The 27,943-nt window shown below is 39.5% G+C and overlaps 1 protein-coding gene across 2 annotated transcripts in view; it reads left to right on the forward strand.

Annotated features, from left to right (window-relative positions):
* Positions 1–27,943, forward strand: part of sim2 (SIM bHLH transcription factor 2) — a 54,187-nt gene that overhangs the window by 14,787 nt on the left and 11,457 nt on the right. Inside the window, exons 2-10 of one of the 2 annotated variants that reach the window (XM_050035608.1) lie at positions 4,547–4,629; positions 9,447–9,536; positions 14,976–15,084; positions 16,952–17,037; positions 18,754–18,953; positions 19,291–19,397; positions 25,014–25,161; positions 25,253–25,433; positions 25,613–25,934. In XM_050035608.1, coding sequence (XP_049891565.1) covers positions 4,547–4,629; positions 9,447–9,536; positions 14,976–15,084; positions 16,952–17,037; positions 18,754–18,953; positions 19,291–19,397; positions 25,014–25,161; positions 25,253–25,433; positions 25,613–25,934 — 1,326 coding nt within the window. The remainder of the gene's footprint in view (positions 1–4,546; positions 4,630–9,446; positions 9,537–14,975; positions 15,085–16,951; positions 17,038–18,753; positions 18,954–19,290; positions 19,398–25,013; positions 25,162–25,252; positions 25,434–25,612; positions 25,935–27,943) is intronic. The other variant, XM_050035613.1, reaches the window with a different exon arrangement.

Below are 27,943 nucleotides of genomic sequence, written 5' to 3' on the forward strand. Positions count from 1 at the left end.
GCTGATTTTCCCACTGTGTGTGCAGCGGGACACGCGCACGTATGCCGCCGCCGGCAATCGCTCGCCCACGCCAAGCCTGTCCGCTGTGTGTGAGGCTCCACAGGGGAGGCAGATGAGTAATCACCTGAGCTGGGGAGTGGGGCAGGTCAGCATTGTGTGTGCACGCCGGGAGTCGACGGACGCTTTATGGAGGAACGGGCAAGGAAAAGGACTCTAATACTCTGAAAGGACTGCCGGTAAGCGTTCAGGATTTATGCTTGCCTCTCTGGTTTCAAGACCTGGCGGTGTTTGAGCCTGTTAGTTGAATTCTTTGTTTGCTGGGTCACTTGTTTAATTTAGTCATAGACATTATGTGGCATATGTGGCATAAAGTTTGCTTCGCTATTTGTAATCTGTGACCCAGGTAGTTGTATTAGCGTGTGGAGTGATGTGATTCATGGAAATGCACTATTAAAATATTTCAGTTAAAAGGATATATTAAAATAGATTATTAGTTAATTATTTGGTAAGCAGACAGAAATCAGGTACAAGCCTTTGAGTAAAAGTGTGAAATATCAGTAAACTGTGAATTGTAAAAAATCTGTTAAACTGTGAACTGTAAAAAACTGTGTGCTGTAAAAAATTGTTAAACTGTGTGCTGTAAAAAACTGTTAAACTGTGTGCTGTAAAACCTGTTAAAACATGTAATTTAAGACATTTAATTTAGTTAAAAATCTAAAATAGGAATAATTAGTGAGTCTAAATTTAATGTCATTTCATTTGAAGCTACTGCTAAAATCCTTTTTGCTGACATTTGTGAAAGTTAAAGTGGCGGGTGTGTCTATAGTTTATATGTGATATTTAGCAGTGCTGTGCCTTTGTGTGCTGTTATAATCCATTCTAATTTTGGGTGTTTTTTGTTTTATCAAAGGTTTTTCACCTGTGCTCATCATGCAATAAAAGAAAACTAAGTGCACTGAGTGAAGTCCAGTGTCTGGTTTCAAAGAGTGTGAGGCCCTTCCCTTTCAAGTGTGGGAAAGCTTGCACTGACACGACACTTGACAACCATGGTCTTTCCTTTACCTTAACTGTACCATAGATATCATACACAGATATTGTAAAACAATTCAAATGCCATTGAACATAATTGGGAATGTTGCAGAACAGTCCACTAGCAATGTTCTGTATGGTAATAGGGTTGGATGTAATGAACATAAGAGTGTCCCTGCTGTCTAAACAGTAAAAATGGCATCATTTGTAATTCTAAGTTGCCATGAAAGAGCTGATCATCTCCAATCTGCCTGATCTTTTTTCACACCAGCAGTAGGCAGTAGGCCTTTTTTTAAACTGCCCCATAATTTCATCTCTGTTGTAATCCGGAAGCCAAGCAACGACATTTCGTTGCCAAAATCTCACTGCTGTGTTTTTTTGTGCAATGACAATAAAAGGAAGTCTAGTCTAGTCTAGTCTAGTGTCACTGACTTGGACAAAGCAAAAAGATTAGCTTGCTTGCATGTTTGGGTGTTTTGTTGGAGGCCTCTCTGTCAGCAAGCCCAAACAGTGTAGTGTTAGTGTGGGTTAATAAGGTGGTCAATTCAACAAAACTACGCAACAACAAAAAATTAAAGCATGAATTCTTACTTCCCTCTACTTGTATTTCATGCAGATAGTTTTGGTCTCAGTTGTCCAGGTTCAGACATCTCTACTCCCAACCCAAAAAAAGTGGAGTTGGATAGAAAGTCGTGTGTAGAATAAGACTGAGAGTGTCCAGTCATTCAAGCAGCCCTGTGGGCTGAACAGTACAGCTGTGTTTTAAACTAAATGCAGACGTCAGTCAGCTGGTAAACATGTTCACAATGACTGCTAACATGCTCATGTTAACCTGGTATAATATTTACAGTGTTAACTGCCTTAGTTTAGCATGTTACATCGCTAATATTTCTTCAATAGCAGTAAACTCACTGCATCACTGAGGCTGACGAGAATGTCATTTTGTAGGTATTTTATTTCATAAACCAATGTATTAGACAAAGGGATGTTTTGACCTGATGATGGCACAAGATTAAAAGTGAAGGGTTCACCAACATTAATAGAATTCCTTAGGGGACATGAATGTGTAAACCAAATATCATGGCATGCTAAAACCACACACGCACCTCATGATGGCCCTAGTCAGGGATCACCAAAGTTAAAAGGATACATCCTCTGGGAACCAAGAATGCTTGTAAAATCAATCAATCAATCAATTTTATTTATAAAGCCCAATATCACAAATCACAATTTGCCTCACAGGGCTTTACAGCATACGACATCCCTCTGTCCTTATGACCCTCGCAGCGGATAAGGAAAAACTCCCCAAAAAAACCCCTTTAACGGGGAAAAAAAACGGTAGAAACCTCAGGAAGAGCAACTGAGGAGGGATCCCTCTTCCAGGACGGACAGACGTGCAATAGATGTCGTACAGAACAGAATGTCGTAACACATTTGGTGCCAATATATCCAGTACATGCTGACATATGAAAACAGCAATTGTAGCTTTACCTGTCAGCCCTCAGCCCCTGGAGAGGCTAGTAGAACAGGGAACCAGGGGTCTTCTTGATAAACTGATTACGCACAAAACCAAGGCTGAATGAGGCATACGCGACCTACCTCATAAAAGTTGTGATCTATAAATACAGTCTTGATGAGAGAAACTTTGATCCATGCTCACGAACATTTTGGAGATGGAAAATTGGAGATGCAGATGGTAAGGTGGAGGCCTAATTGTAGAAATTATTGAATTTTTTTTTTGGCACACGCCATTTTTTGCTTTTGTCCATACATACATTTTTAGTATGGATCCTACACACTGTTTTATAAATGAGACCCCAGGCAAGGTAGAAGAGAGCAGAGCCACTACAATGACAAACATCAGTCAGAGTCACAAGAAAGGTGACATCCCCTTGCTTTTGCAAGGACTTGTTGCCCAGAATCAGAGGTAAAGAGTACAAAGTTAGCATGACCACAGTGGCCACATTTATGGGAAATACAGTAGGTTGAAATATACCAGAATATTCCTATCTGAATAAGTTACTGCCTCATATTTCTCTGCTGCGGAGAGTCTGCAGACAGACTACTTACTGTCTTGCTGTCATATATATCACTGATTGAAACAGTGGCCTGCTTTGCAGTTTATTTGCTCACGCTGCTGTGCAAGACTTAGAGACATAACTAGATTAACCTGTTTACATTCTATTCAAACATCCTGTATATGATCATCACACATATGATTATAAGTGGGATACTGAGTGTGTATGTGCATGGGTGTGCCCTCAACTAGAGTCATGTAGTTAATAAACTGAGGACAAGAAAAAAATGATAAGATTTGTAAGCATCTACATCCTAAAATTCTTGTCTATACAAAGTACGATAGAATAATTGTACAAAACATTACAGGAAACCAAAAAAGGAAGGGTTTTTTTTCTCTGCTATTTGTCTCTAACATACCCATGGCTTTATTAATTTGAATACAGGCCTATTGTAGGCTTGGTGTTTATACTGTAAATAGATTTAGAATAAATACTATTGGCATCATAAAACGTGTTCAAGTCTTTATGACAGGTGCTAACAAAACCCACAAATTAGTACAGAAATGACACACTGTCCTTTGTGGAGGATTCAGAGACACAGGAACTTGGATAAGGGATATCAGTCATTTTTTATGTTTCACATCATATCCCTAATGAATTATAAAAGTGACAGTGGTGCACATTTAAATGTACTCTCTGAGCAGCAAGGTGTGGTTTATGACATAGACCAGAAACTGGATAAAGTTGAGTTAAACTAAAATACCATGTGCTCTGACAGCACATATTTGGGGTTGTCCCTGAGGACTTAAAAAACACAGCTAACCAAGCTGCAGTTGTGTCCCTCTCTAAACTGCTTGCTTTATGACTGATTCTGCACAAATAGGATAAGGCTACACCACCTTCTTACCAGTGCTCCAACAAACAACTAAAGCGCACTGCTCTTAGTATCAAAGAATCCAAGAATCAAATAATTTGTGTGTGTGTGTGTGTGTGTGTGTGCGTGCGTAATGTCTGTGGCCTGGGAATAATTGTTGTTTATTTGTTTATTATTTGATTTTTATTGTGAAAATTTGATAAATGAATTTCAATATATGTAGATGATTATAACATTCCCAGCCTCATCCTCTTTGGTATATTTATTTTTCTTTTCTTTTTCTTTCTTTTTAATATTTCTTTCCAGGTCTTGGTTGTATCAGAGAGCAGAACTACATAACTCTGGAAGGTCAAAGATGCACAAAAATGTTGTTATAGTTTCTTACCATTGTCAATGCCAGAATCTTACTGGGGTGGCTTTGTGGAAAATGATAGCAGTGCTCAAACAGATGCTCTCTCTACTGGAAATAATGCCCTCGAGCTGCACAGTGTCAAACTTGCATGTTTGGTGTGAAAGCCCAGTGACTGTGTCTTTACCTCTCTGACTATTTTTCTTTTTGATGATAGATGGAGTGTCAGGCATCGTCTCCCTGACTGTCTTACCATGTCTGTCTCTCTCTCTGTAGGTCTGGGTGATGGATGGGGTCAGTCAACAAGGTTCAGTCCTCTGGACAGCATGGCCAAAGAACTGGGTTCCCACCTTTTACAAGTCAGTACAGGAAACACAGGAAACACTACACTCATTCTCACCCTGCAGTTTGCTCTTCCAGACTACTGTAGTGTTTCACTATTCTATGGGATGACTGATGACTGAAACTGCTGCTCTAAACCAAACTATATCACTGTATGCTTACTGTGTTTTAAACGATGCTTTGCTTTGCAGCATTAGAGTGGGGATCAGCAATTAGCAGCAGGTAGCTTGTGGACCGAATATTGGCCTTACACAAAATCACATTGTATTGTGCCCGCAATTACATTTGAAATTTGCCTGTTACAACACATTAGTGACTTTGGGCTTCTGTGTGTGCTTCATCAGGGAGTGCTGTTTTTTGTGCAGACCAGTGGTGTTGTTAGGCCTGGGCACCCAAGGCATCCGCCCTGAATGTTTTATGAATAGCCCCAGATCTAAATCTTATTTAATTCTAATTTTTTTTTAAAAATAAATAAATAAGAATGGGCCTAATAATAATTTTTTTAAAAGCCCCAGATCTTATGATGTTTCATTTCGTTCATGCATTAAAGCCCTCAAAAATAATATGATGTTGAATTTAAAACAACGCTTTGGGTCCTCTGCGTCATTCAAGCAGCACATTTTGTTGTGATTAGGTGCAACAGATAGAGTGCATCATTAATCACTTCAGTGTTGCAGCTGGTAAAGGTGGAGCTCATTTTAAATGCTTTATATCCTGCTGTGTAGTTTTATCTAAAATTATACTTCATAATTTATTAGTTGATTATATTTTTGTATTAATAATCTAAGTTTTCATAGCAACTAAATTAGACAACTAAATTAGACAAATAACTGTAGTGGAGTAAAAAGTACAATGTTTCCCTCTGAGATGTAGAGGGTTAGAAGTAAAGTAGCATTAAAAGGAAATACTCAAGTTCAAGTCCCTTAAAATTCTCTAGATTTTAATGATAGCAGCTGCAAAGTATTCTGTTTCTACTCTATTGTATGCTGATTTTTTTTTTTTTTAAAGCATTAAAATAGAGCTTGTTCATACTAAAAAGGTCATACACCCCTCACTGCAGGAACCAACATAGGGCTTTCTACAACCCTAACCTGTACAAACCTTTTGAGGTTTGGTACCATGCTCTTCATTACTTTTTCATTGTATTTTCATTAATATGCAGCAGGGAGGCCGTGATATAAGAAGTGCTGCTGATATTACAAATTTTCCTGAAAATGTATCCATGGCATTGTGTTGAACTACTTAATGGAAACAAAAGCAGAACCTTCAATGGATACACCTTCTGCTACATCAAGTTTCTGCAGTGGAAAAGAGAAATAGCCTACTATAATGCATATTAAAATCAGGTATACTGCAGAGTTCTGGGGTCTCATTTATAAACATTGCATATGCACAAAACGAGGCCTGAAAGTGGCATACGCCATTTCCCACGCAAAAGTTGTGATTTATAAAAGCAGACTTGATGGGAGAAACTTTGACTCATGCTCACGAACATTTTGGAGACGGGAAATTGGTGACGCAGATGGTCAGGTGGAAGCCTCATTGTAGAAATGGTCAAATATTTTGTGGTGTAGCTACGCCATTTTTGGCTTTTGTCTGTACATACATTTCTAATATGGATCCTACGCTACGTTTTTTAAATGAGACCATTGATCTGCTGCGGGTAACTCAACTGGTTAGGATGTACACTGTGAGCTCTATTGTGGCGTCGGTGCATTATGAGGAATGCAGCTCTACCTTTCCTGGGCTGCTCTGAAGTTGATTCCTCACTTGCGCTGGTTTAGTATCTTGGTGACTCGTGCTCGTCATTCAGAGGAGAGGCGCGGTAGAGCGTGTGACGATGCCAATCCAGCTGCATGCTGCAACCAGAGGTGGGTAGTAACTAGTTACATTTACTCAGTTACATTAACTTGAGTAACTCTTTGGATAAATTGTACTTTTCAGAGTAGTTTTAATGCAAAATACTTTTTACTTTTACTTGAGTTATATTGTTTTAAAGCAACAATACTCTTACTTGAGTACAATATTTGGCTACTCTACCCACCTCTGAGTACATAATTACATATATATATATATATATGTACAGTATATATAAGAATATATTTGTGTTTCTTGTGCCTTGATTTATGTTATGTTTGTAAAGATTTAATTTATTTTTGTTTTAGTTAAAGGGGTATCATTTAAAATACATGAATTTGCAGAATATTATTTTTGATTGATTGATTACGTTCATGTTCTTATTTTACAAATAAATCAGACGTTACTCAACAGTTACTCAGTACTTGAGTAGTTTTTTCACCAAATACTCTTTTACTCTTACTCAAGTAATTATTTGGATGACTACTTTTTACTTTTACTTGAGTAATATTGTTCTAAAGTATCAGTACTCTTACTTGAGTACAATATTTGGCTACTCTACCCACCTCTGGCTGCAACCTGGGTGCGCTTTGCGCGGTCTGCCGCCACCTGTTCACTTTAATTGATATAACACGCCCAACGTCTTAGAAATCACGAAACATGTTTCGCTCCTTTCCATTGCTCTTCTTATTGTTTTATTCCGATAATGACATTAATGTCAGTGAGACAGAATGTAAAACAGAGCGATTTATGCCACATTTTGAATTTTACTTTCCTTCTACTTATAGCATTGCGGTGGTAGCTACCCAGCTGCAGATCGTTTTTCTATAGATCATTGACATTGTAAAACTGCGCACTATTACACATGATGACGGTCGGGTGTTCAACATGTCCAGAAAGGTGAATTCAGACAAATCCTTGGCAGGATATTCGAGGAACTAGCTGTATCCATTATGAGCCCCCTCGACCCTGCGCAGTACAGAGCGTCCTCTGAGGAAAACTCTCGATAAGATATCTAAACTGTTATTGCGTCATGGTGGGGACAGCTCTGTGTTTAAAAGAGACGGAAGCCCCTAAAACACAGTTTCTTTCTGACCCCCCCACCCGTGCCTTAATGCGCCACAGTTGCGCCAGGCTCTCACTCATTTTCTTTTTTCATATCACTTGACTCACAGCTGCACCTTAAATATTTTCACGACTGTTTTCACCAGCGTGGCCCTCTGCTAACCTACTTTAAATATTCATTCTGGTACTATTTTTCTCATGCTGGCGAGACTGTTAAAAACTATTACTGCTGATGAAATTATTATTACACAGTACATGTAAATTTAAGTTTAAAAAGGCTATATGTACTGCTTCTGTCAGCTCTTCTGCTCATACTTTTTCTCTTTTCCAACCATTTCCACTCACCTTTGTTTATTTTACTTTCAGTATCACAATCATGTTTATTTGTAACTCCTATTCACACTCAGCATACATGAGAGCAAGACACAGTTCTCCACAGATCACGGTGTGATTGAGAAATAAAAGACACATTTAAAAATACATGTAAAAACATACATCCATGTGACAAAGCTGCCACATTTAGATGTACAATGGTGTTTCTCTGGCTCTCTCTCAAATAAGTGAATTGATCACCAAACAGTATCAGTCATGGTTATTAAACACTAAAAAAAGAGAGACATTTATAACAGCTATGAAACAATTATCTACAAAGAAAAATGATAGTCAAATGCTTAAACTGGGCCAGTACTCTCCAGCGTGACATGATAGCTAAATGTTGACTTCTGTTATGTATTTCTCAGTACTGTCACTTTTAAATGAATGGTAATCAATTGGTGGTAACCAATTTGTGTCAAGCACAATAGGCCTACTGAAAAATGTGCAGCTGCTCAGAGGTACAGTATGTGGTCTAGTTAAGACAGAAAGTCACTGGATAAGAGTTTCCAGTTCTGCTTGGCCTCGAAATTCCTGTGCATAAAAGGACCATTAAGTCAGGGCATGTATTAGGCTTAACTTTTGAAAATTTCTGCACATTTAATGCTAAATTTCATTTAAAAAATAGTTAATGTACCATCAAATAATTAATTCACACACAATGTGTGCCCTTAAATTTAGATTAGTTTAGCTTAATGACAGATTTATTCCAATATAAGCACTGAATTATGTTCCTTCTCTATAGCCTGTTGAGTCATGAATGATGCAAGAGATCAGTAAAATATATAATATGATAATATAAAATATATTAGAATTATTAAAATATCTGCAAAATGTTCACTGCCCTTATTTTTCAGTTTAGTTTATTAAGTCAACGCTCAAGGCCTTTAATTTAACCAATCTTCACTAAAAATATTTAATAAGAAATAGGTAGATTTGGTACTGATATACAGATTTTCCCTGTATATCATGTTGCCATGCACTGAAAACAGAAAGGAGAGCGTTCACTGCAGTTAAGATTAAACATGGTCTTCCTGCTACAAATACCACTCACAGTATTCATTCATCAATAGAAAGTAAAAGGATAAATAAATTAAACATTTATTGATTTCATTGATCAAGTGGGAGAAATACAAATGGGCTACTGATTTTTTATTTAAGTGTTCACACTTGGAATGATATATTTTTACTGGGATTTTTTACAGTATTCATTTATACCCTATTTTCACCAATTTATTTATTTATTCTTTAACATAAACATACACATAAACTCCCAGGTGTTTTTCTTAATAAAAATAAAAAACTAAGGGGCTTAATAAAAGTAAGTCAAGGGTAAATAACACAAATGTCTATACTTACTAAATTGCTAATGGCTGCATAACAACAAAGTTGTTAGGAGGCAGTGCTGAAAATTTTAAGAATACTGGCACCATCCACTTTTACATCATAATGGCAAAGCTATTCACACACAACACTGTAAAAACTCATTATCATTACTTACTTGTGTTTAACAGTAACTACTTTGTCACTGCTCCCCCAGACTCTGGATGGCTTTGTATTTGTTGTTGCCTCTGATGGCAAAATCATGTACATCTCTGAAACAGCATCGGTCCACCTTGGCCTTTCCCAGGTAAGACCCTCTTCCTTGAAGTCACTCATACCATAAAAAACAGTATAATAAGAGCATGTACCATATGACATAACACATTTGGGATGTGGCAGAGATGGAATAGTACAGTGGCCAATTAAAATAACTCATCCAAATGAAGAAAAATCTTCACCAACTTGATGGCACACAAAACATCAATTTAATGACACATGCAAGCATTAAGGGAACATCTTCACCAACTCAGAGGGATGTCAATTGGATGTTTTATTGTGTTGTCAGTTGGAAGTTTTAGCCTGTTGTCTATTCGATGTTATAGTGGGTCATCAAGTTTATGTTTTAGTGTGTTGTCAAGTTGATGTATTAGTGTGTCATCAGTTTGATATTTTAGTGTTTTGTTAAATTATTATTTTAGTGTGGTGTTAATTTGATCTTTTAGTGTGTTGTCAATTAAAACTTTTAGTGTGGTGTTGAGTTGATGTTTTAGTCTGACCTCAAGATGATTTTTTTTAGTGTGTCATGAATTTGATCTTTGAGCCCGTTGTGAATCCGATGTTTTAGTGTGTCACGGTGATTTAGCCTGTTGTCAAATTTTTGTTCCAGTCTGTTGTCAATTAAAAGTTTTAGTGTGGTGTCAACTTGATGTTTTCAATCAAATTGACGTTTTTATTTTATTTTATTTTATTTATTTTTTTCAAAACTTTATTTAACACGTAAGAAGTTTACAGAATGCAAATCTTCAACATTACACATATATGTCATATATCACATATGCCAGGGGGGATAAGAGTTTACAAGAAAATATTAAAATGATCACAAATATTAATGGTTTTGATTGCCTTTTGATTAAGGGAAAATTTAATGGAATCGATGTACTGCTTGACCTCACTATAGAAAGCAACAAAAGAAGGTTTTCTATGTGTAAACTTACATTTGTGAATGTGAAATCTTGCCAAAAGTATGATGAGATTAATAATAAATGTTTCATTGGGTTTTGCCGCATCCCTCCAAAACAGCTTAAATTCTTTTTCAATATTGTTAGCAATAAAATTACAAATATCGCTCCAGAGGCTTTTTAAATGAGTAACAGTTTCAATATTTACAGAAAAAAAGTGCATTTCACATCTATGTCTCTTTTAAATCTTTTAACAATATGATCATTAGATGGATAACATCTATGAATTATTTTAAACGAAATTTCTTTAACTTTGTTGGTCAACAGGTATGGGTTGGGTAAGAGCCAGACCTTTCTCCAGTCAATATGTTCCATGTATTTATTCCAGTGTGAGACAGCATATGGAACTGTAATGACATCCCTTTTAAACAGGAATCTAATCAATTTATTGGTTTTACCAGGACAAACAGTTTTTACCAATTAGAGTATCAGTCAAGGATAATAGGGATAGTTGTTGGGTTTCCACTCTTGGTTGAGATCTAAATAACATGCAAATACCAGAAGGGATTGCTCCAAAGACTTTTGCAAAGTCTCCAGGTGACACAGGAACATTGTATTCTGCTAGAAACTCATTATAAGAGTAGAGAAGACCGTCCCTGTTAAATAATTTGTCTTACATACACAATGTTATTATTAAACCAGTATTCAATAAAAAGGGATTTGTGTTTAAACAGTATGTCCTTGTTGTTCCATATAAAATATTTATGGGGTGAAAAGTTATGTTTGAAAATGAGAGACCATGAAAGGAAGGCCTGGCAGTGAAAGGATGATATTTTTATTGGGATTTTGTCAATATTGTAGTTACAGGCTAAGAAAAAGTTTAACCCACCCAGTTTTGATAGAATATGGAAGGGTATGACATTCCAGATAGAGTTAGGATTTTTTTTTTTTTTTTTTTAAAGTTTCAGCCAGTTAATCTTAAATGTATTATTTAAGGTGCAGAAATCTAGAAAATTTAGTCCACCATTTTCATAGTCATTCATTAGAACAGATTTCATCAGATGATGAGTTCTGTTTTTCCACAAGAAATTGAAAAGCAGCTTGTCAATCTTAGTAATAAGTTTGATGTCCACATACAGAGATAGAGATGCATATGTTAAGCGTGATACTCCGTCTGCCTTAGTGAGTAGAACTCTAAGAGAGAGATCCCGTAATAGCCACTGATTTAGCTTTTTTTTAGTTCTTTGGATAATAGGATTGAAATTTAATGAAGTTCTTTTTTGTTGGTCCTTGGTATTTGTAATGCCTAAGTAAACAACTTCATTTTTGACTGGGATACTACAAATAGATGATTTAGAACAATCCTTAATTGACATAATTTCACATTTATTAAGATTCAAACTTAAGCCAGAGGCCCTGGAAAACTCATTTATAGTATTTATTGCAATAGAGACTTGATTTTCATCCCTAAGAAAGAGTGTGGGGTCATCCGCCAGATGAGTAATAATAAGTTATCTGCCTAAAATATTGATGCCATTTACCTCACTTGATCTGATGTGATCAGCCAAAAGCTGAGCCACCAGTAGGAAGAGGTCTGTCTAATGCCTCTAGCCTCTTGCACTCCACTTGTTTTGTAACGAAAACGCCTAAAATGACATACCCAAATTAAAATGACTTTAGCCTCTGAATTGCTCTGACTACATGCATGCATGAGGTCTTGCCAGAAAGCAAAATCCCTGAAGTTTCTTGTGAACGTGTCAGAAACACTATAGGTGATACAGAGACAGAGTAATGGGCCCCTGAAGTCAGTAAAAAGTTGAAGATTTTACCTAAAATAAAATAAAAAATGTGTTTCAGGATGAATAACTGTCTGTGGCTTCATCTGAGCAGGTAAATGACACTGTGGGGCTGTAGGCACACTATCAATGAACATTTGTTTCCAGTTTGAAGAAAATTGCTCAAAGTATGACCATTCTACAGTGTTTTTTCCATGAAAAGATCCAGGCGGAGCTCCAAAAGACAGGAGCGGTCACTCTGCTTCAAAACAACACTCAGCCAACTTCTAACATTGTACCTTATTGAAATCAGGTGTGATTATGATAGCTGATGTTGTTTATGACACAGAAACACCATAAAATATCACCAAATAAAGCCATATGAAACGTGAAAGTTATGATCCAACTTTCTAGACGGTATATCTCAGCCAAAAATAGTGGTAGGAGTGAGACTCTTACCTTTTATAAAAGATCTAAGTCCCCACCAGCGGCTCGAGTAATCCTTTAACTTTTCCCGTCGAAAAATGGCATGACATGACTTGTCACCACTCATCGCAATTTGGACTTTGTGTGTTTAGGCTGCTCTGGTGCAAAATTCATAAGAGATAAAAGAAAAACGATGTCATTTTTGAAAAGACGAGAGCTTCCTGAATCCGGCAATACCAAACATCTCATGGTTTGATGACGTAGTGCGCCTGTGAGATACCATTTAACAGAGGACGGGGGGAGCGAGGACGTCAGCGTCCTAGCGGAGTTAGAGAGGCTAGACACGTTAAATCTGGGAGACATACCACCCGTTAGTTTAATTGAGCTATTACTTTTGTTGTATAGACTTTTGAGGCTTTTCTTAAGGGACTCATATCGCAGCGGTGCCTGGACAGCGTGACGTGTGTGGTTGTGCTGCTGCCATGGTCCTGCCAGATGCCTCCTGCTGCTGCTGCCATCATTAGTCATTAGTCATACTTCTACTGTTATTATACACATATGACTATGGTCACACATGTATACTTCCAGATATTAATANGGCAAATTGTGATTTGTGATATTGGGCTTTATAAATAAAATTGAAAATGAATTGAATTGACTGTAAAATGAATGGATGCTCAACAGTGTCAAATGCTTTGTAGAAATCTACAAACAGCATGAGCCCACTGTCCTCCACCATCTCTGGATAATCCAAAATGTCTAAGACTAGCCTAACATTATTTGCTATATGCCTCTTATTCATAAAACCTGACTGTGTTTCTTCTATGATAGAGTCCAGTACTGACCTTAATCTTGTAGCCAATAAGAGAGCTATTATTTTATAATCGTTATTAAGTAGGAAAATCGGATGCCAATTGTCTAAAAGTAACTTGTCCTTGTTTGATTTGGGAATTAAAACAGTAATTCTTTGGGTCATCGTAGTGGGAAGACATTCATTATTAATACATTCTACAAAGACTTTATGTAAAAAAGGAGTCAGATCAGTAACAAAACATTTATAAAATTCAAATGTCAGCCCATCAGACCCTGGAGATTTGTTGTTTTTGAGTTGGTTTATAGCTTGCTGTACTTCTTGAGGAGATATGGGCCTGTTGCAGGACTCTCTATCTGCTTCACTTATTATTTTAACTGAAAGGGAATTTAAGAAATTATCAGCTGCAGTTTGGCTAAATTTAGAGCTATACAGATCTTTATAAAAAATTTGAGCAAAAGTCTGCTATTTTATGCTGATCTTCAGTAATAGCTCCATTACTATTTAATTTGCTAATATTGTTGTTGGTGGAGCGATGTTTCTCTAAATTAAAGAAATAATGAGAGTTTTGTTCCCCCTCTTCTAACCACATAGAGCGAGACCTTATAAAAGCACCCTTTGCTTTTTGCCGATATAATTCGTCAAGTTTAATTTGTGAGTAAGCTAGTTCTTCTTTTTCTTCCTCTGTTAGGGAATCAGGGTCTTTGCTGGATAAGTTAGTTATACTTGAGACAATCTTCAACTCCTCTGCTTTCCTGGCTTTTATTGTTTGAGCACCACTCTTTCTTAAATATTTTCCCACCTCATATTTGAGAAGTTCCCAGTTAAGCCCAAAAGAGTTTTCATTGTTCACTTTAGAGCAGTAGAATGAAATCATATCCTTAATCTTTTTTTTATCTTCTTCATTTTGTAGTATAGAGCAATTAATATTCCAATAGCTCGAACGAGTGCCAAGTGTAGGACCAGAAGAGATATTAACAGATATGCATATAGCTTTATGATCAGTTAAAGGCGTAGGGCAGATGCGAGCAACATTATTTTTTGTTTAAACTATCAGATATTAGCCAATAGTCTAATCATGATTGCCTAGAGCCAGTTTTATTGCTCCAGGTATACAATCTACTATTAGGGTTCTTCTCTCTCCATATATCTACTAGATTAAATCTTCTTATAAAGTCAGTTAAGTATGAATCTGTTCTATTTTGTTGAGAAGGTGGTAGTTTGTCTATAAAGCCACCCAGAATACTGTTGAAATCCCCTCCTAACAAGAAGGATGAAAATTGACGTTTTTATGTCTCAGTAAAAGATGATTTGGCGTGTTGTCAAGTTGGGGAATGTTTTCTAATGTTTTCTGTTTATGAAGATGTTTCTTCATTTGCTCTTTTCTTAATGTGCAGCACGTTGAGCTCTCAGGCCCATCGAAGAAAAGTCTTTCATTACTGCCTGGATTCAGTAGTCTACATGTCTATGTTTTGTCTCATATTTTGGTTAGTTAGTTGTGATGTAGCTGGTGTCAACAAATTCATGAGCACATGCTGGAAATGTGTGTGCTACAGGTGGAGCTAACAGGAAACAGTATATTTGAGTACATCCATCCATCAGACCATGATGAGATGACAGCAGTGCTGGGTCTTTGCCAGCCCCCACACCATCACTTCTCTCCAGGTACTTAAGGATTCTAAATTACCAGGCTCTCTTGCACATGTGATCGTATATATATATTTATCTTAATGGCATAAAGAACCATTATTTGAAAAAGGCTTGCAGACCTTTGTCTGTCTAATTTCCCATGTTTCCTGGCTAATGCAAACCAAACTATAATATGTGTATTTAGTGTAGTTTGGTCATCATAGTTATTTCTTATGAAAACATGTTAGTTAACGGTTTCTCAGGAGAGATTATGTTAAGTCTGTTGGTCAGCTATTATCACTATGTGTGTATATACATATATATATATATATATATATATATATATATATATATGTCTCAATGTGACACTGAGAATCGCTAGCCTACCCCATTAGATTAGACCCCACTAGGATTAGTAGACAGATAATGGTCTTTAATTATAATGTGGACTGTGCAGCCTTACATGTGTGTTTGCGGCTTGTATTTTATCTCATTTGTACATTGCTTTAGATAGAAGTGTCTGCTAAATTAGTTTTAAGGGCACAGATGTTAAGGTCCTGAAATACACAATGTACAATCCAATATATTCTCACTCCGCCCTTGTCACACATCGACATTTGGTCATGGACTTTCCACATTGAGATATGACGCGTAAGGTACCCTGGGTGCGTTGGTTGTTGGCATTCCGGGACGTCATGTCAATTTCAATCTGTTACATACACTGTCTGTTTTCAAAATACACTTCGTTTTCACAGGAAATGTACAGTTTGCAGACAGTCTCTTTCAAAATAAACAAACTACATCAGCACAACACTGTGAATTTATGTTTTTTTTCCCTTCAACAGCAAACGCATGTGATTACGTTTAGCCAAGCATGCACATGATTGAGTTTAGGCAACAAATGCATGTGATTGGGTTTAGGACAAAAGCACAGGGTTTGGCTTTGCAATCACACGGGAAGCAAACACCGCCCTACTGGGTGAAAGTCGGTTGTTGTTGGACCATCCACCACGCCTCCCGCCCCGCCCCACTTGGACTCTCGCCGCCTTGATTTTTGTTGTTGTCCGGCTGCGTTTCCCCCTGACGCCGTGGCAGGCCATGTGCCATGCCGACTGGAAAGGATAGCTTTTTTTGTTGGTGTCTGACGCCAGAAGTCACTGACCAAGCGCCGGTTTTCAACAACTTTGGAGTGAGACCAGGTTTTATCTACATATCTACATCAGTCATATAGCTTTTATAGCATTAAAGGTGCAGTCAGTGATTCTAAACCAACATTGGTCAAATCAGCAAATATCTCCTCACAGTCTAGTAGCTATCCATTCTGTGTGCACTGAAAAAAAATCCTACATATTCCAATTGTAGTCAGGTCTAATTCCTACATAGCCCTCGCTCTGTAAATGGGAAACAAATAAAGTGGCTTAGACTGGGCCAAACAACACTATTCTAGCCAATCAGCAACAGGGGACGTGGATGTATATAGAGAAAGACAGTGGGAGCAAGAGGAACGATAAATCTGTTTGTTTGTATTTGTTTGGGTGTTAAGTTCAAATATTTTAACAGTCTTTTACCAGAATCGTTGACTCCCCTTTTTAGGCTGTATTCCAGATGACAGACTGTGCTGTGCTGCACTGAATACAGTGTTTGAGCTAATAACTTAGTTTAGGTTTGTGTTGGCAGCAGGATAAGCAGAGGTAATCCAGGTGTCTCTGTCAGGCTGTCTTACTACAGGTTACCACTAAGGTGCACATTTGATTATACTGGTCTGAAAAAAATGGCCAAATTTTAGATAATCCCAGGTGTAAGAAGTGTCACTGGTAACAACAGCACTGGGATATTGTATTTTAAAACCAGAGTATACTATAACATGCAAGTAATGTCTCCGTAATGTGTGTTTGTGTGGCAGAGTATGAAATAGAGCGCTCCTTCTTCTTGAGGATGAAGTGTGTTCTTGCTAAACGAAATGCAGGACTTACATGTGGGGGATATAAGGTAGGTGCAGCTGCTGGTTTATCATTTACTCCAACACACACAATGACTTAATTTATGGTAACTTAGAGGTCCAATAAAGTGATGCATAAACATGTAACTGTGTATTGGTCATGGCATCAAATTTTGGACATTCGGGAATATTCAGTTGCCCCTTAATAAAAACTGTTAGATCTTTGTCTACTCATTGAATACAGCCCCTCATGGTCATTACCAGCACAAGCGTGATGCATTTTGTTAGTTGCATATACCAAAGATTAGGGCTGTTAGGGATAAGTCATACTCCCAGCTGGTAATTACATACATAGGCTCAGCTCCCCATCAGGGGCTTTTGCTGTCCAACACAAAAAAACAGTAGCTGCACAGCTGTCCTAGCCTAAGCATGGCCCATTATCTTATACACCCTTTAAAAAGATGCTGACGTATCTGATGAGCACACAATCATGAAGAAAGGGGAATGTAAATGTCTTTCTGCTTTTCATATTATGACAGGAAAAACAACTACAAAATAAACCTTGGACCTGTTGCAAAGAGATGACTAGTTTTGGTTGGAAGGTCAGGTTAAGTGTGCTGTGATGCTGCCAGCATGGACAGCAAAACTACACTACAGCAGAAACTGTGTTTAATGGGCATTTGGGTGACAAAAGTTCAAATACCTGAGTTTGGTAAATGAGACTGTGATGATTGTACAATAATAATAATAATCATCATCATCATCATCATCATCATCATAACAATAATAATCATAATCATAAAGCAGTAGCAGTCACACAGTAGTATAGAGACCACAGAGCAACTACAGATCAATTCCCAGTCTGCAAACTAAGTGCTGTTTGTCAGGAAAATACCAGAATCTTGTGTTCAAACTGGGGCTGTCTGAGTTAAAGTCATAGGGTTTGGACAAGGTGCTTTATGTTTTTTAATCGCTTCTATTTTGTCTTCTCTACTCAATGCACCCTTAATTGTAGTAAAGCTGCAGCAGTGGCTCCGCGCTTCCTGCTGCAGCAGTGAGGGAGAATCAGACACCCCTGCATTCTTGAATGACTCCTTTAATGTTAAAAAAAACTCCCAGGCGGCTCAGCTGACAAGTCAAAAGTAATATGCACCTTGTGTCAAACGAAATTACAATATCAACATAGTACTTTGAGTATACCACCCATAAACTGAGCACACAGGTGTTACTAATCAGATTGATGTCAGTGGGCAACTACATTGGCAAAGCACTATTTTGGAGTGAGCGAATTGCCACAGACCTGTGGATGAAACTCAATCAAAGAAGTTAACTACAGCCCTGGCTAAATATGCCAGTTTAATACAATGCAAAATGCAATAGGCTTGTGCTAATAACGTTAGCATGTTGTATTTTGGGGGAAAATGTGTCAAGTACTTTGTTCTGTGAATCCTCCAAGTTATAATAAAGCCAATTTGTGTACTTTGTTTGAAAGTGTCTCTATTAAGCCATGTTGAATGTATGTTTTAGATGTGTTTCAAGATAGTCAGACTTGACAGCACTTCACAGAAACCCCCACTGCCAATCAGTGTTTAGAAGGTGTAACTGCAGAGCAACACAAACATGCTGAAATTTAGCGAATAATTGGGATTAAAAAAAAATTAATAATTTGTCAGCTGTAGTTTAAACCTTTTCAACTTTTTGTCTCTTACAATTCCTTTGAATGTGTCTACATGTGATGACATTAGTGTCATGTTGTGGGTTCCCAGGTCATCCACTGCAGCGGCTACCTGAAAGTGCGTCAGTACATGGTGGACATGGTGCTGTATGAATCCAGTTATCAGACTGTAGGCTTGGTAGCAGTTGGTCACTCCTTGCCCCCCAGTGGTATCACCGAGATCAAACTCCACAGCAACATGTTCATGTTCCGGGCCAGCCTGGACTTAAAACTCATTTTCTTGGACACAAGGTAGGAGAGATGCTTGACTGAACAGGTGGATAGAAAGATGAAAGCCATCTTGATCGCTATAAAATCATAAATATGATCACAAATGATCAAAAGAAAAAAAAAATTGTAATTACAAATACACTCTTGGTACAATACATGCAGAAGATAAGATTAGATAAGAAGATAAGATTATAAAATGTTATAAGAATATAGAATTATGTGTACAATAGCTAATAGTTAGCTGTTTTAAAATATGTGTACCACTAGATTGTTAACTAAACTATGATGCACTTGACCACACTGATGTCAACCCCTCTGACTGTTAGCTTGTGCCCTCTCTCTTGTGTTCTGGAGCCAGGGTGGCAGAGCTGACAGGCTATGAGCCTCAGGACCTGATAGAGAAGACTCTCTACCACCACATTCATGCCTGTGACGTTTTCCATCTACGCTATGCTCACCATTTATGTGAGTCCTTGAAATCCTTAGTCAGACACAGGGGAGTATTGTAATATCTGTAATAGTAGATATCAGTATCATGTTTAGTTTCCTTATAACAAAAACAAGTTATGTCGAAACAGTTTAGAATGAATAGAGTTAAAACAAGAGATTCTGTTCCTTGGCTGTTTTCTAATCACCCATATAGCTAATATTTTGTCTGTCTGTCTTCTTGTGTGTGAATGTGCATGTGTGTGAATGCTCATCTCTCTCACTCTGTTTAGACACAACTAATGGAATAAGTAAGTTATTTTTTAAAAAAAACACACAAATCACCAACAGCAGTGACACAAGACTTAGTGAATGGGCAGATTTTGCATTTTTATCATATGGGGAATAAAAATTGGGGGAATTAAAACTCCAGGAGAAAAGCAGGGAGAGGGGCAGAAATAGGTTGGCAAGCATGGGATGCATAAATGATTATTTATCAGAATCAGATCATTTATATCATATGTAATATATCCTTTACATAATTGACAGTAGATTATTAGTGTGTTTTCCTGCCAGATTTGCTCGCAGATGACAGAGATAAAAGAGCAAATACCAAAACTTTCGCTATCCTGTGTGAACAGCACAGTTGGTTAACATGGCACTAAAAAAAGCAGGCAGCACATCACGGTGTTTCCGCCTAGACCCAATGTTACACCGTACAAAGTGTGTGGAGCGAGCAGCAAAAAAAGTTACAATAATCATGTGACCCCCTTGCAGTTGTGGCCCTAAACAACCACATGGAGTGTTTATGCCAGCAGCTGACCTAAGTCAGAACAGGCAAACTTATCCAGAAAGGGGCAATTGTGGCTCAGAGGTAGGGCAGGTCATCCACTAATAAAAAAAAAAGCAGTTCGATCCCCGGCTCCTCCAGTCTGCATGTCGAAGTATCCTCAGGTAAGAGTATATATACCGATGGCTGTGCGAAGTTTGTGTGAATGTTTAACTGAGTAGCAGGTGTCAGGTGGAGGGTCCAAAGGACAGAGGGATGTTGTATGCTGTAAAGCCCTGTGAGGCAAATTGTGATTTGTGATATTGGGCTTTATAAATAAAATTGATTGATTGATTGACCTTGTATGATAGTCTTGGCCACCAGAGCAGGGGACTGTGACAAGTAATGTAAAAGCACTTTGAGAGGTCAGAAGACTAGAAAGGCACTATACAAGTGCAGTCCATGTAGTATTAACCATGTGGATTTGGCAGGCAGAACAAAGGCTGGAAAGCTGGGGCAGATGCTAACTCTGGCAAAGACAGGGTCAAAATGGGCTGGTATATGTAATACAAGACTGAGGAGGGAAATAGGGAACAGGTGAGGGGGCAGGGTCAGGTGATGGATATGGTGGAAAAAGGGATGAATGAATGAAGCAAGCTCTTCTGGCCTGGCTTGAACGGGGACATGTGGAAGGTCGAGTGGATCCTCATGGGGTGAGGAAGATGGAGATAGACTGCAACTGGGTTGATGACCCTGGAGGTGAGGAATGAACCTATGAACCATGGAGCCAACTTCCTGGACTTCACTCTGAGTGAGTAAGTCCTGCAAGGATAACCAGATGTTCTGCCGCAGCAATCTTCTGGTAACAGTCAAAGGTACGAAGAACAGTGGAAAGGGCCTGCATTCAGTTGCAATGATAGCAATGAATAGAAGCCTGGACTGCGGGGATGCTCGCCTCACATTCCTGATCAGGAAAGAGGGGACGCTGATAATCCTGTGGGCACTGGAAGGGGGAGTGTCTGATAGCAGCTGGGTAGCTGGGCCAAGTGTTATGGGCATACTCTACCAAAAGCAGTTGCCTAGAAACCCAGAAAAAGGGGTTCCAGGAGCCTACTTTTTCAAAAACCAAAATGTGTATTGCAATCCCCAGTCAGAGCCAATGTCCCAGAGGACACCATGTAGGTTAAAGACATGATTTAATGTAAGTTCAGCTTTTTCCCTGGCTTCAGGTAATTTAGGCAAGGAAAGGAACTTGGCAGACTTGGTAAACTAGTCAACAACAGTGAGAATGATAGGGTTATCATCAGGTGCAGGGAATGTGACAAAGTCACAGAGATGGAAACTGGAAGCAGTTGCAGTAGACAGGTGGGGCTTTTTAAGCTGAGAGCAGATCAGACAAGCAGCACCAAACTCCCTGGTGTTGTGCTCCATAGAGGCCCACCAGAAACATTGACACTGGAGAGCCAGGGTGGGTTGGACACCAGAATGGCAGGCCAGTTGAGAGGAATGATTCCACTGCAGAACCTGGGAGCAGAGGCTAGCAGGCGTAAACAGGAACAGGCTCTGGGAGCTAGAAACCCAGACTGAGCTTGTTTTACCTTGTCCTCTATTACTCAGTTGATGGCATCAACAAAGTAGGTGGAGAGGAGAATCTCCTCATGTCGTACAAGAGAATTTTTGAGACTGAAACTGGCGAAAGAGGGCTGCACATCTAACACTGTTGGTCCACTGGGGAAATGAGAGTGAGAAGTTGATTAGAGCCATGGGAGGAGCCGCCACTGAGCTGTACTTCCTGAGAAACCACCAGTAAAAGTTAATGAAGCCCAAGAAATACTGCAGTTCCTTGTAAAAGTAGGGGATGGGCCATTTCGAGACCTTGACCTTAGCAGGATTCCTCTGGATGCTCCCTGCTTTGACAACAAACCCCAGGAATAACAACTTCAAGAATGTTCCCATTTCTTTGCCTCTCCACAAGCTTCTGGAGAATGCACCTCACATGCTGTGCATGCTTCTGCTTGGACTTAAATAACATGAGAATATCATAGAGAAAGACAAACACAGGAATTACACTGGTCTCCGAGGACGTCATTCAGAAAAGCCTTGAAAACGGCATCGGCTTTTGTTCGACCAAAAGGTATGACCAGGTACTCATAATGTCCACTGGATGTGATAAATGCAGTCTTTCATTCACACTCCTCCCTGACACACATGAGGTGATATGCTTTTCTGAGGTCAAACTTGGAAAATATGGTAGCCCCTTGCAGCAGTTCAAAGGCAGAAGAGATGAGTGTGAGAGAGACATCTGGTCTTAACTGTGAGCTCTTAATCTGTGACCTCAGTTGTCAAATCAAGGCAGGAGTGAAGCCGAATAGGTAGGAGTGCTTCCTACCTATCCGGTACGAAGCATAGAGGACCTCAGGGGCTGACAGAAAGAGCTCTTTTGTCCTTCATTCCTCGAGACAACTATCAATGTGGATGGCGAGGGTAATCAGAACGTCCAGATCTGAGGGAAGATCACAGGCCGCCAGTTCATCATTATATTGGAGAGACCACTGTAGATGACATCATAGAGAGAAAGAGAATATCACCTATTTCACCAGCAATGGTTTTGAATTCAGTTGAGTATTCAGCCACCCTTTCCCCCTTCTTGAAGCAGGCTGAACATACCTATAACTGCTGCTCTTCCCGAGGTAGCATAATCAAATACTTACAAAGTTCGGATGGAGGAATTACCAACAGGGCCTGTGCTGTCACCGAATCTTTCTCACAGATGAATTCAACAACCTGCTTGTGGCAAGCAGATATCTCTAATTCCTTGTGAGGTCAGTTGCTGCTCTCAGCAGTGGATAGCCCTCACCTGTGTTGACAGTTCTGGGTTCTTTTTGGCCAGATTGTACTGCAATGGCTCAGAGCAAGCTTAAACCCAACAGCACAACTCATAGGCTAAGATAATTTTACCTCAACAAAAAATAGGCAAAGGTCAAAACCAGGTAGGTTGTCAAACCGGCAAACTTATACAGAAAGGGGATAGGGTGAGACTCAACAATCCCTGGAGCAGGCAGTGTGTCAAGCAGGTAGAATCAGACAGACAGGACAAAGGCTGGTGAAGACAGAGGGAATGAGCTGGTATTTGTATATACTGCAAGACTGATGTAGGAAATGGGGAACAGGTGAGAAGGTGGGCAAGAATGGCTAAGTGATGGGAATGGTGGTAAAAAGGCTCCTGCAGGGCATAAGGAAATGGCTAGATATGAAATAACAAGAGAGATAGTTTATTGCAGGGAAAACAGGGCAGGCAACAGTATGAATGCTAGGGACTGGCTGAAGTCATGTCAGACAAAGTAAATTTGCAAGATGCCCAAACACAGAGATCTGGAAAAGGAAAGTAAGTTTTGTAGGTAAAAAATGGTGCAAAAATAGCTTATGGCATTGACACATTATATGACTTTCAAAGTTGTCAGATTGCTGTACTGATCACATTACACAACTGTCTCTCTATAATGGGGTACCTTGAATTTGTTGTGATTTGCATATTATATGAGTGATCGGTGACAGGGGGTCACACCTGACAAGACATTTCACTAGGGAGAATTCCTGACCAGTTTCTCTGGTTTAATACACACAACAAGTGATACAGGAGAGGATTCAAGACCACACAAGAGAAGAGTTCTTTCCTCCAAAATTGGATGTCCCCAAGAAGCTAGCGATCCAAGCTTTGTGTGCTGATTTGCAGCTAAAAACCAAAGAAGAACAAGAAAAGAATATGGAGGGAGAATGGTTGAAGAGACATGGGATACAAGGATTGTCTGTTCTGCTTGGCAATGTCCTGCTGGAGGCGTTGCAACTTCTCCAATATTTCTTTCACTTTGTATCTTGCACTTTCACTGGTTTAGGTGGTCGCTGCTGAAATTGCCAGTCACAACAAATTTCACACTGCAGGATTTAGACTTGCAGACAGGTCCAGATATTTGACCTGGTAAATTATCTCAGTTGTCTGCAATGCATCGGCACATCTCTCAGATTGTTCCTTTGAAGATTCACACACACAGATCGTTGCTCACAGAAGTGATAGCCAATTTGGCTCTGATCTGGGGCCTTTGTCTCCAACAGCTGTCGGCAAGTGGAAAGTCAGGTCTAAAATTCTACAGTGTAAACTCAGTAAAAGATGGTTCCTTCACTATGTTACATGTCAATGACTGCAATATTTTATACTTAAAACAGTGAATCTTGTCTGCATCGCATTGTGGTCTACTAAAGTGACTATAGTCAATATTCAATAAAACAATGGGGCTCACTGTTTAGCTTTTTGATCCAAATCTATACTGTCTTAATTTACTGTCATCTCTCTCGTGTTATTTTCTGGAGCAGTCAGTAGAAACAAAATAAGAGCTAAAATTGAATAAATGCTAGCCAGATGACCAGAAACAAAATTGATGATAATGCTACTCAGTAACAACTGGGCAACTACCACAACTACTAAACTGTTTGCTAAGAAGTTCACCAAATAAACCAAAATAATAATCATATGTTAATGTCATGCTCACAGCTTGTTTCTGCTGCCCCCAAGTAGCCAGAAAAACAAACAAAACAAAAAACGGTTGTTGCAGGTGTTGCATTGAATTCTGACCTGTCAGATTCCATAACCCCTAACCCAAACCTAACCACTTAACAACTCACAAAACTCAATGCTTTTTAAAGTGAGTCTGGTACTGGGTCACAGAATCTGATGGGTTACAGATTCCAGTGTAACACAGGCATTAAGTTACTGTTAACTGAGAAAGGTTTCTTCTATTTCTTTGAATGACTAATGCACAGTGCTGATTATAAAAAGATGCCCTCACTGTGTGATTCTGTCTCTTTGATCCTGATCTTTGTGTTCCCTCTAGTATTGGTGAAGGGGCAGGTAACCACTAAGTACTATCGTATGTTATCAAAACATGGAGGCTGGGTGTGGGTGCAGAGCTACGCCACCATTGTCCATAACAGCCGCTCCTCCAGACCTCACTGTATTGTCAGTGTGAACTACGTCCTCACGTGAGTAGGCGCCTTTCCCATGTTATACTCCTTGTAAAACCTCCAGTTAAACCAGTGCAAAGATACACAGTGCCTGTCTGTTTATGCACAGTGACATCGAGTGCAAGGAGATGCAGTTGTCTGAAGACCAGAGTCGAGCTACTAAACCCGGTCTCAGTCCTTCTTCCTCTCAGGACCACCGCAAACAACTCAGAACCAAAGCAGTCAAGATGAGGACCAAACTCAGAACAGCTCCCTATCCTGAGGTGGGACCTCCACTTGGTAGACAAAAGGTGATTTTTTTCACAGTTATGATAAAAAAATATTGTGTTGCCAATCTTAAGGAAAATAATATCATCGTAAGAATGTCGTTCAGATCTTGAGGATTAAGCTAAGTGCTACAAACACATATATATTTCTGTGTTTTCAGTAACCCTCTCTATGCTGTTGTGTGTTTGTTTATGCATAACAGCAGGCCGCTGGCCTTCTCCAACCAGGATGCTTGAGCTGCTCCCCACAAAGGGGGCCGTGGAAGGAGAGATCCCCATACCCCCTGACCACATGCAGGGAAAGGAGCTCCAGTCTGAGCCCCGAAGCAGGCCAGGTGACTTGCGGCCCCACTTACAACCTGACCCTCCATTACCCCTACAATCACCAACATCTGGATGCTCAGAGCCAGCTGCCTAGCTCAGATCCGTCCTCTCAGCTGGCTCAGCAGATCATTGGCTCCCTGCACAGCAGGGGGTCTGTGGAGTGGAACATCAGCAGGCCCCCAGCACCCAACAAATACACAGGTACACTCTTTATCTAACGAAGTTTAGTCAACACACTTAAATCTCATGAAGTTGTAATTGTACATTCAGTAGATTTGTTTCCTGTATTAATTACATTTTACCTGAACATTCACCTCTGGCAACATGCCCCAACTAAAGAAAAGAGCTCTGCTATTTCTGTTACACAAAGGTGGTGACACATGTGACCTAAACAACTATTGGCCTCTATCTTTTCAGTCAGTACTCTGAAAATCAGTGGTGCATTAGTAATGCATGCCTTTCTAGAGGAAAATACTCAGTGTGTTTACATGCACAGTTAAATGGAGCAACAGTTGTAGCTCAACTAGGCTATTTAACTGGACTACTGTCCTTGTCCCAGTGTACAAGCATGGGAAGGGACTTGATTCATTGACCGAAGTATGTTTGACTGCACTAGAATAGGTAGCGACATGCTCCCTTTCAGCTTGTTATTATTGGACCTTTTTTCGGGTTTACCTATTACATCACATACCAAACAATTTAGCTCCCACTTAACGTGTGCAAGCAGGTTGGAACGGGTGGAGAAAAGTGTCAGGTATGATGTGTGATAGAAGAGTACCAGCAATATTAAAAGGAAAGGTGTACAAGACGGTGGTGAGACCAGCGATGTTGTTTGGTCTAGAGACAGTGGCAGTGAGGAAAAGACAGGAGGCAGAGCTGGAGGTAGCAGAGATGAAGATGTTGAGGTTCTCTTTGGGAGTGACGAGGATAGATGGATCAGGAATGAGTACATCAGAGGGACAGCTCATGTTAGATATTTTGGAGATAAAGTCAGAGAGCTCAGACTGAGATGGTTTGGACATGTTCAGAGGAGGGATAGTGAATATATCGATAGAAGGATGCTGAGGCTGGAACTGCCAGGCAAGAGGCCTAGAGGAAGACCAAAGAGGAGATTTATGGATGTAGTGAAAGAGGACATGAAGTCAGTTGGTGTGAGAGAAGAGGATGCAGAGGATAGGGTTAGATGGATGCAGATGATTCACTGTGGCGACCCCTAAAGGGGACAGCCGAAAGAAGAAGAAGAAGAAGAATTTAGCTCCCATTTGCATTATCTGGTTGTGTTAGTCCAACTTTGAGAGATTCAATTTCAGTTGGTCTAACATGTTTACATGTATTTCAATAGTCTGGTTTTAGTCGGAATAAAACTATAAATTTAATTTCTCTTATGTCATGTAAACGTACTGAGTGTCCCCCAGCCACACTAGTCAGATCAAGTTAAACCTGGGGCCTGTTTCAGAGAGCAGTTTTAACAAACTCTGAGTTTAACCCATGCAGAGTTTGCATTATCTCCCCATGTCAGCGTGAGTTTTCTCCGGGTACTCCGGCTTCCCTCCACAGTCCAAAGACATGCAGGTTAGGATAATTGGTGACTCTAAAATTGCCCGTAGGTGTGAATGTGAGTGTGAATGGTTGTTTGTCTCTATATGTCAGGCCTGCAATAGCCTGGCTACCTGTCCACGGTGTACCCTGCCTCTTGCCCAGTGTCACCTGGGATAGGCTCCAGCCCCCCGCTACCCTCAAGAGGATACACGGTTACGGAAAATAAATGAACAAATAAATGAGTCTAACCCTGAGGTCTGAGATAGACAACTCAAGACTTTTCAGTTCCAGAACAGTTCAGCCAACTCTGAATATGTTCACTCTGAGCATCAATTGAGGTCCGATACTACAAATCATTGTGGCAACAGGAAGATAAAAGTCAGAGCTGCCATTTCAGTCCACAAGATGAGATATTAAAGGGTGACACCACCTTTAAGAATTCCAATTTGTGATTTCCATGGCCTAGGAAAGTTCAATCAGTATTAGTGAATATGAGCTACACTCGTACATCTTTTTCCTCACTAATAATAGCCTACTGGTTCTCTGTTGGAAACAGCCGATGAAGTTTTCATTAGCCGTTGCTATCCTGCGCACCTGCACGGCGTGGTGATGAACTGTCTTATTGATTTCTGTTGCCGTGCTGTCTTGCGGGCCTGCACGGCGGAGTGATA

This window comes from Epinephelus moara, chromosome 3 (genome assembly GCF_006386435.1).
Source record: "Epinephelus moara isolate mb chromosome 3, YSFRI_EMoa_1.0, whole genome shotgun sequence".
NCBI lineage: Eukaryota > Metazoa > Chordata > Actinopteri > Perciformes > Serranidae > Epinephelus > Epinephelus moara.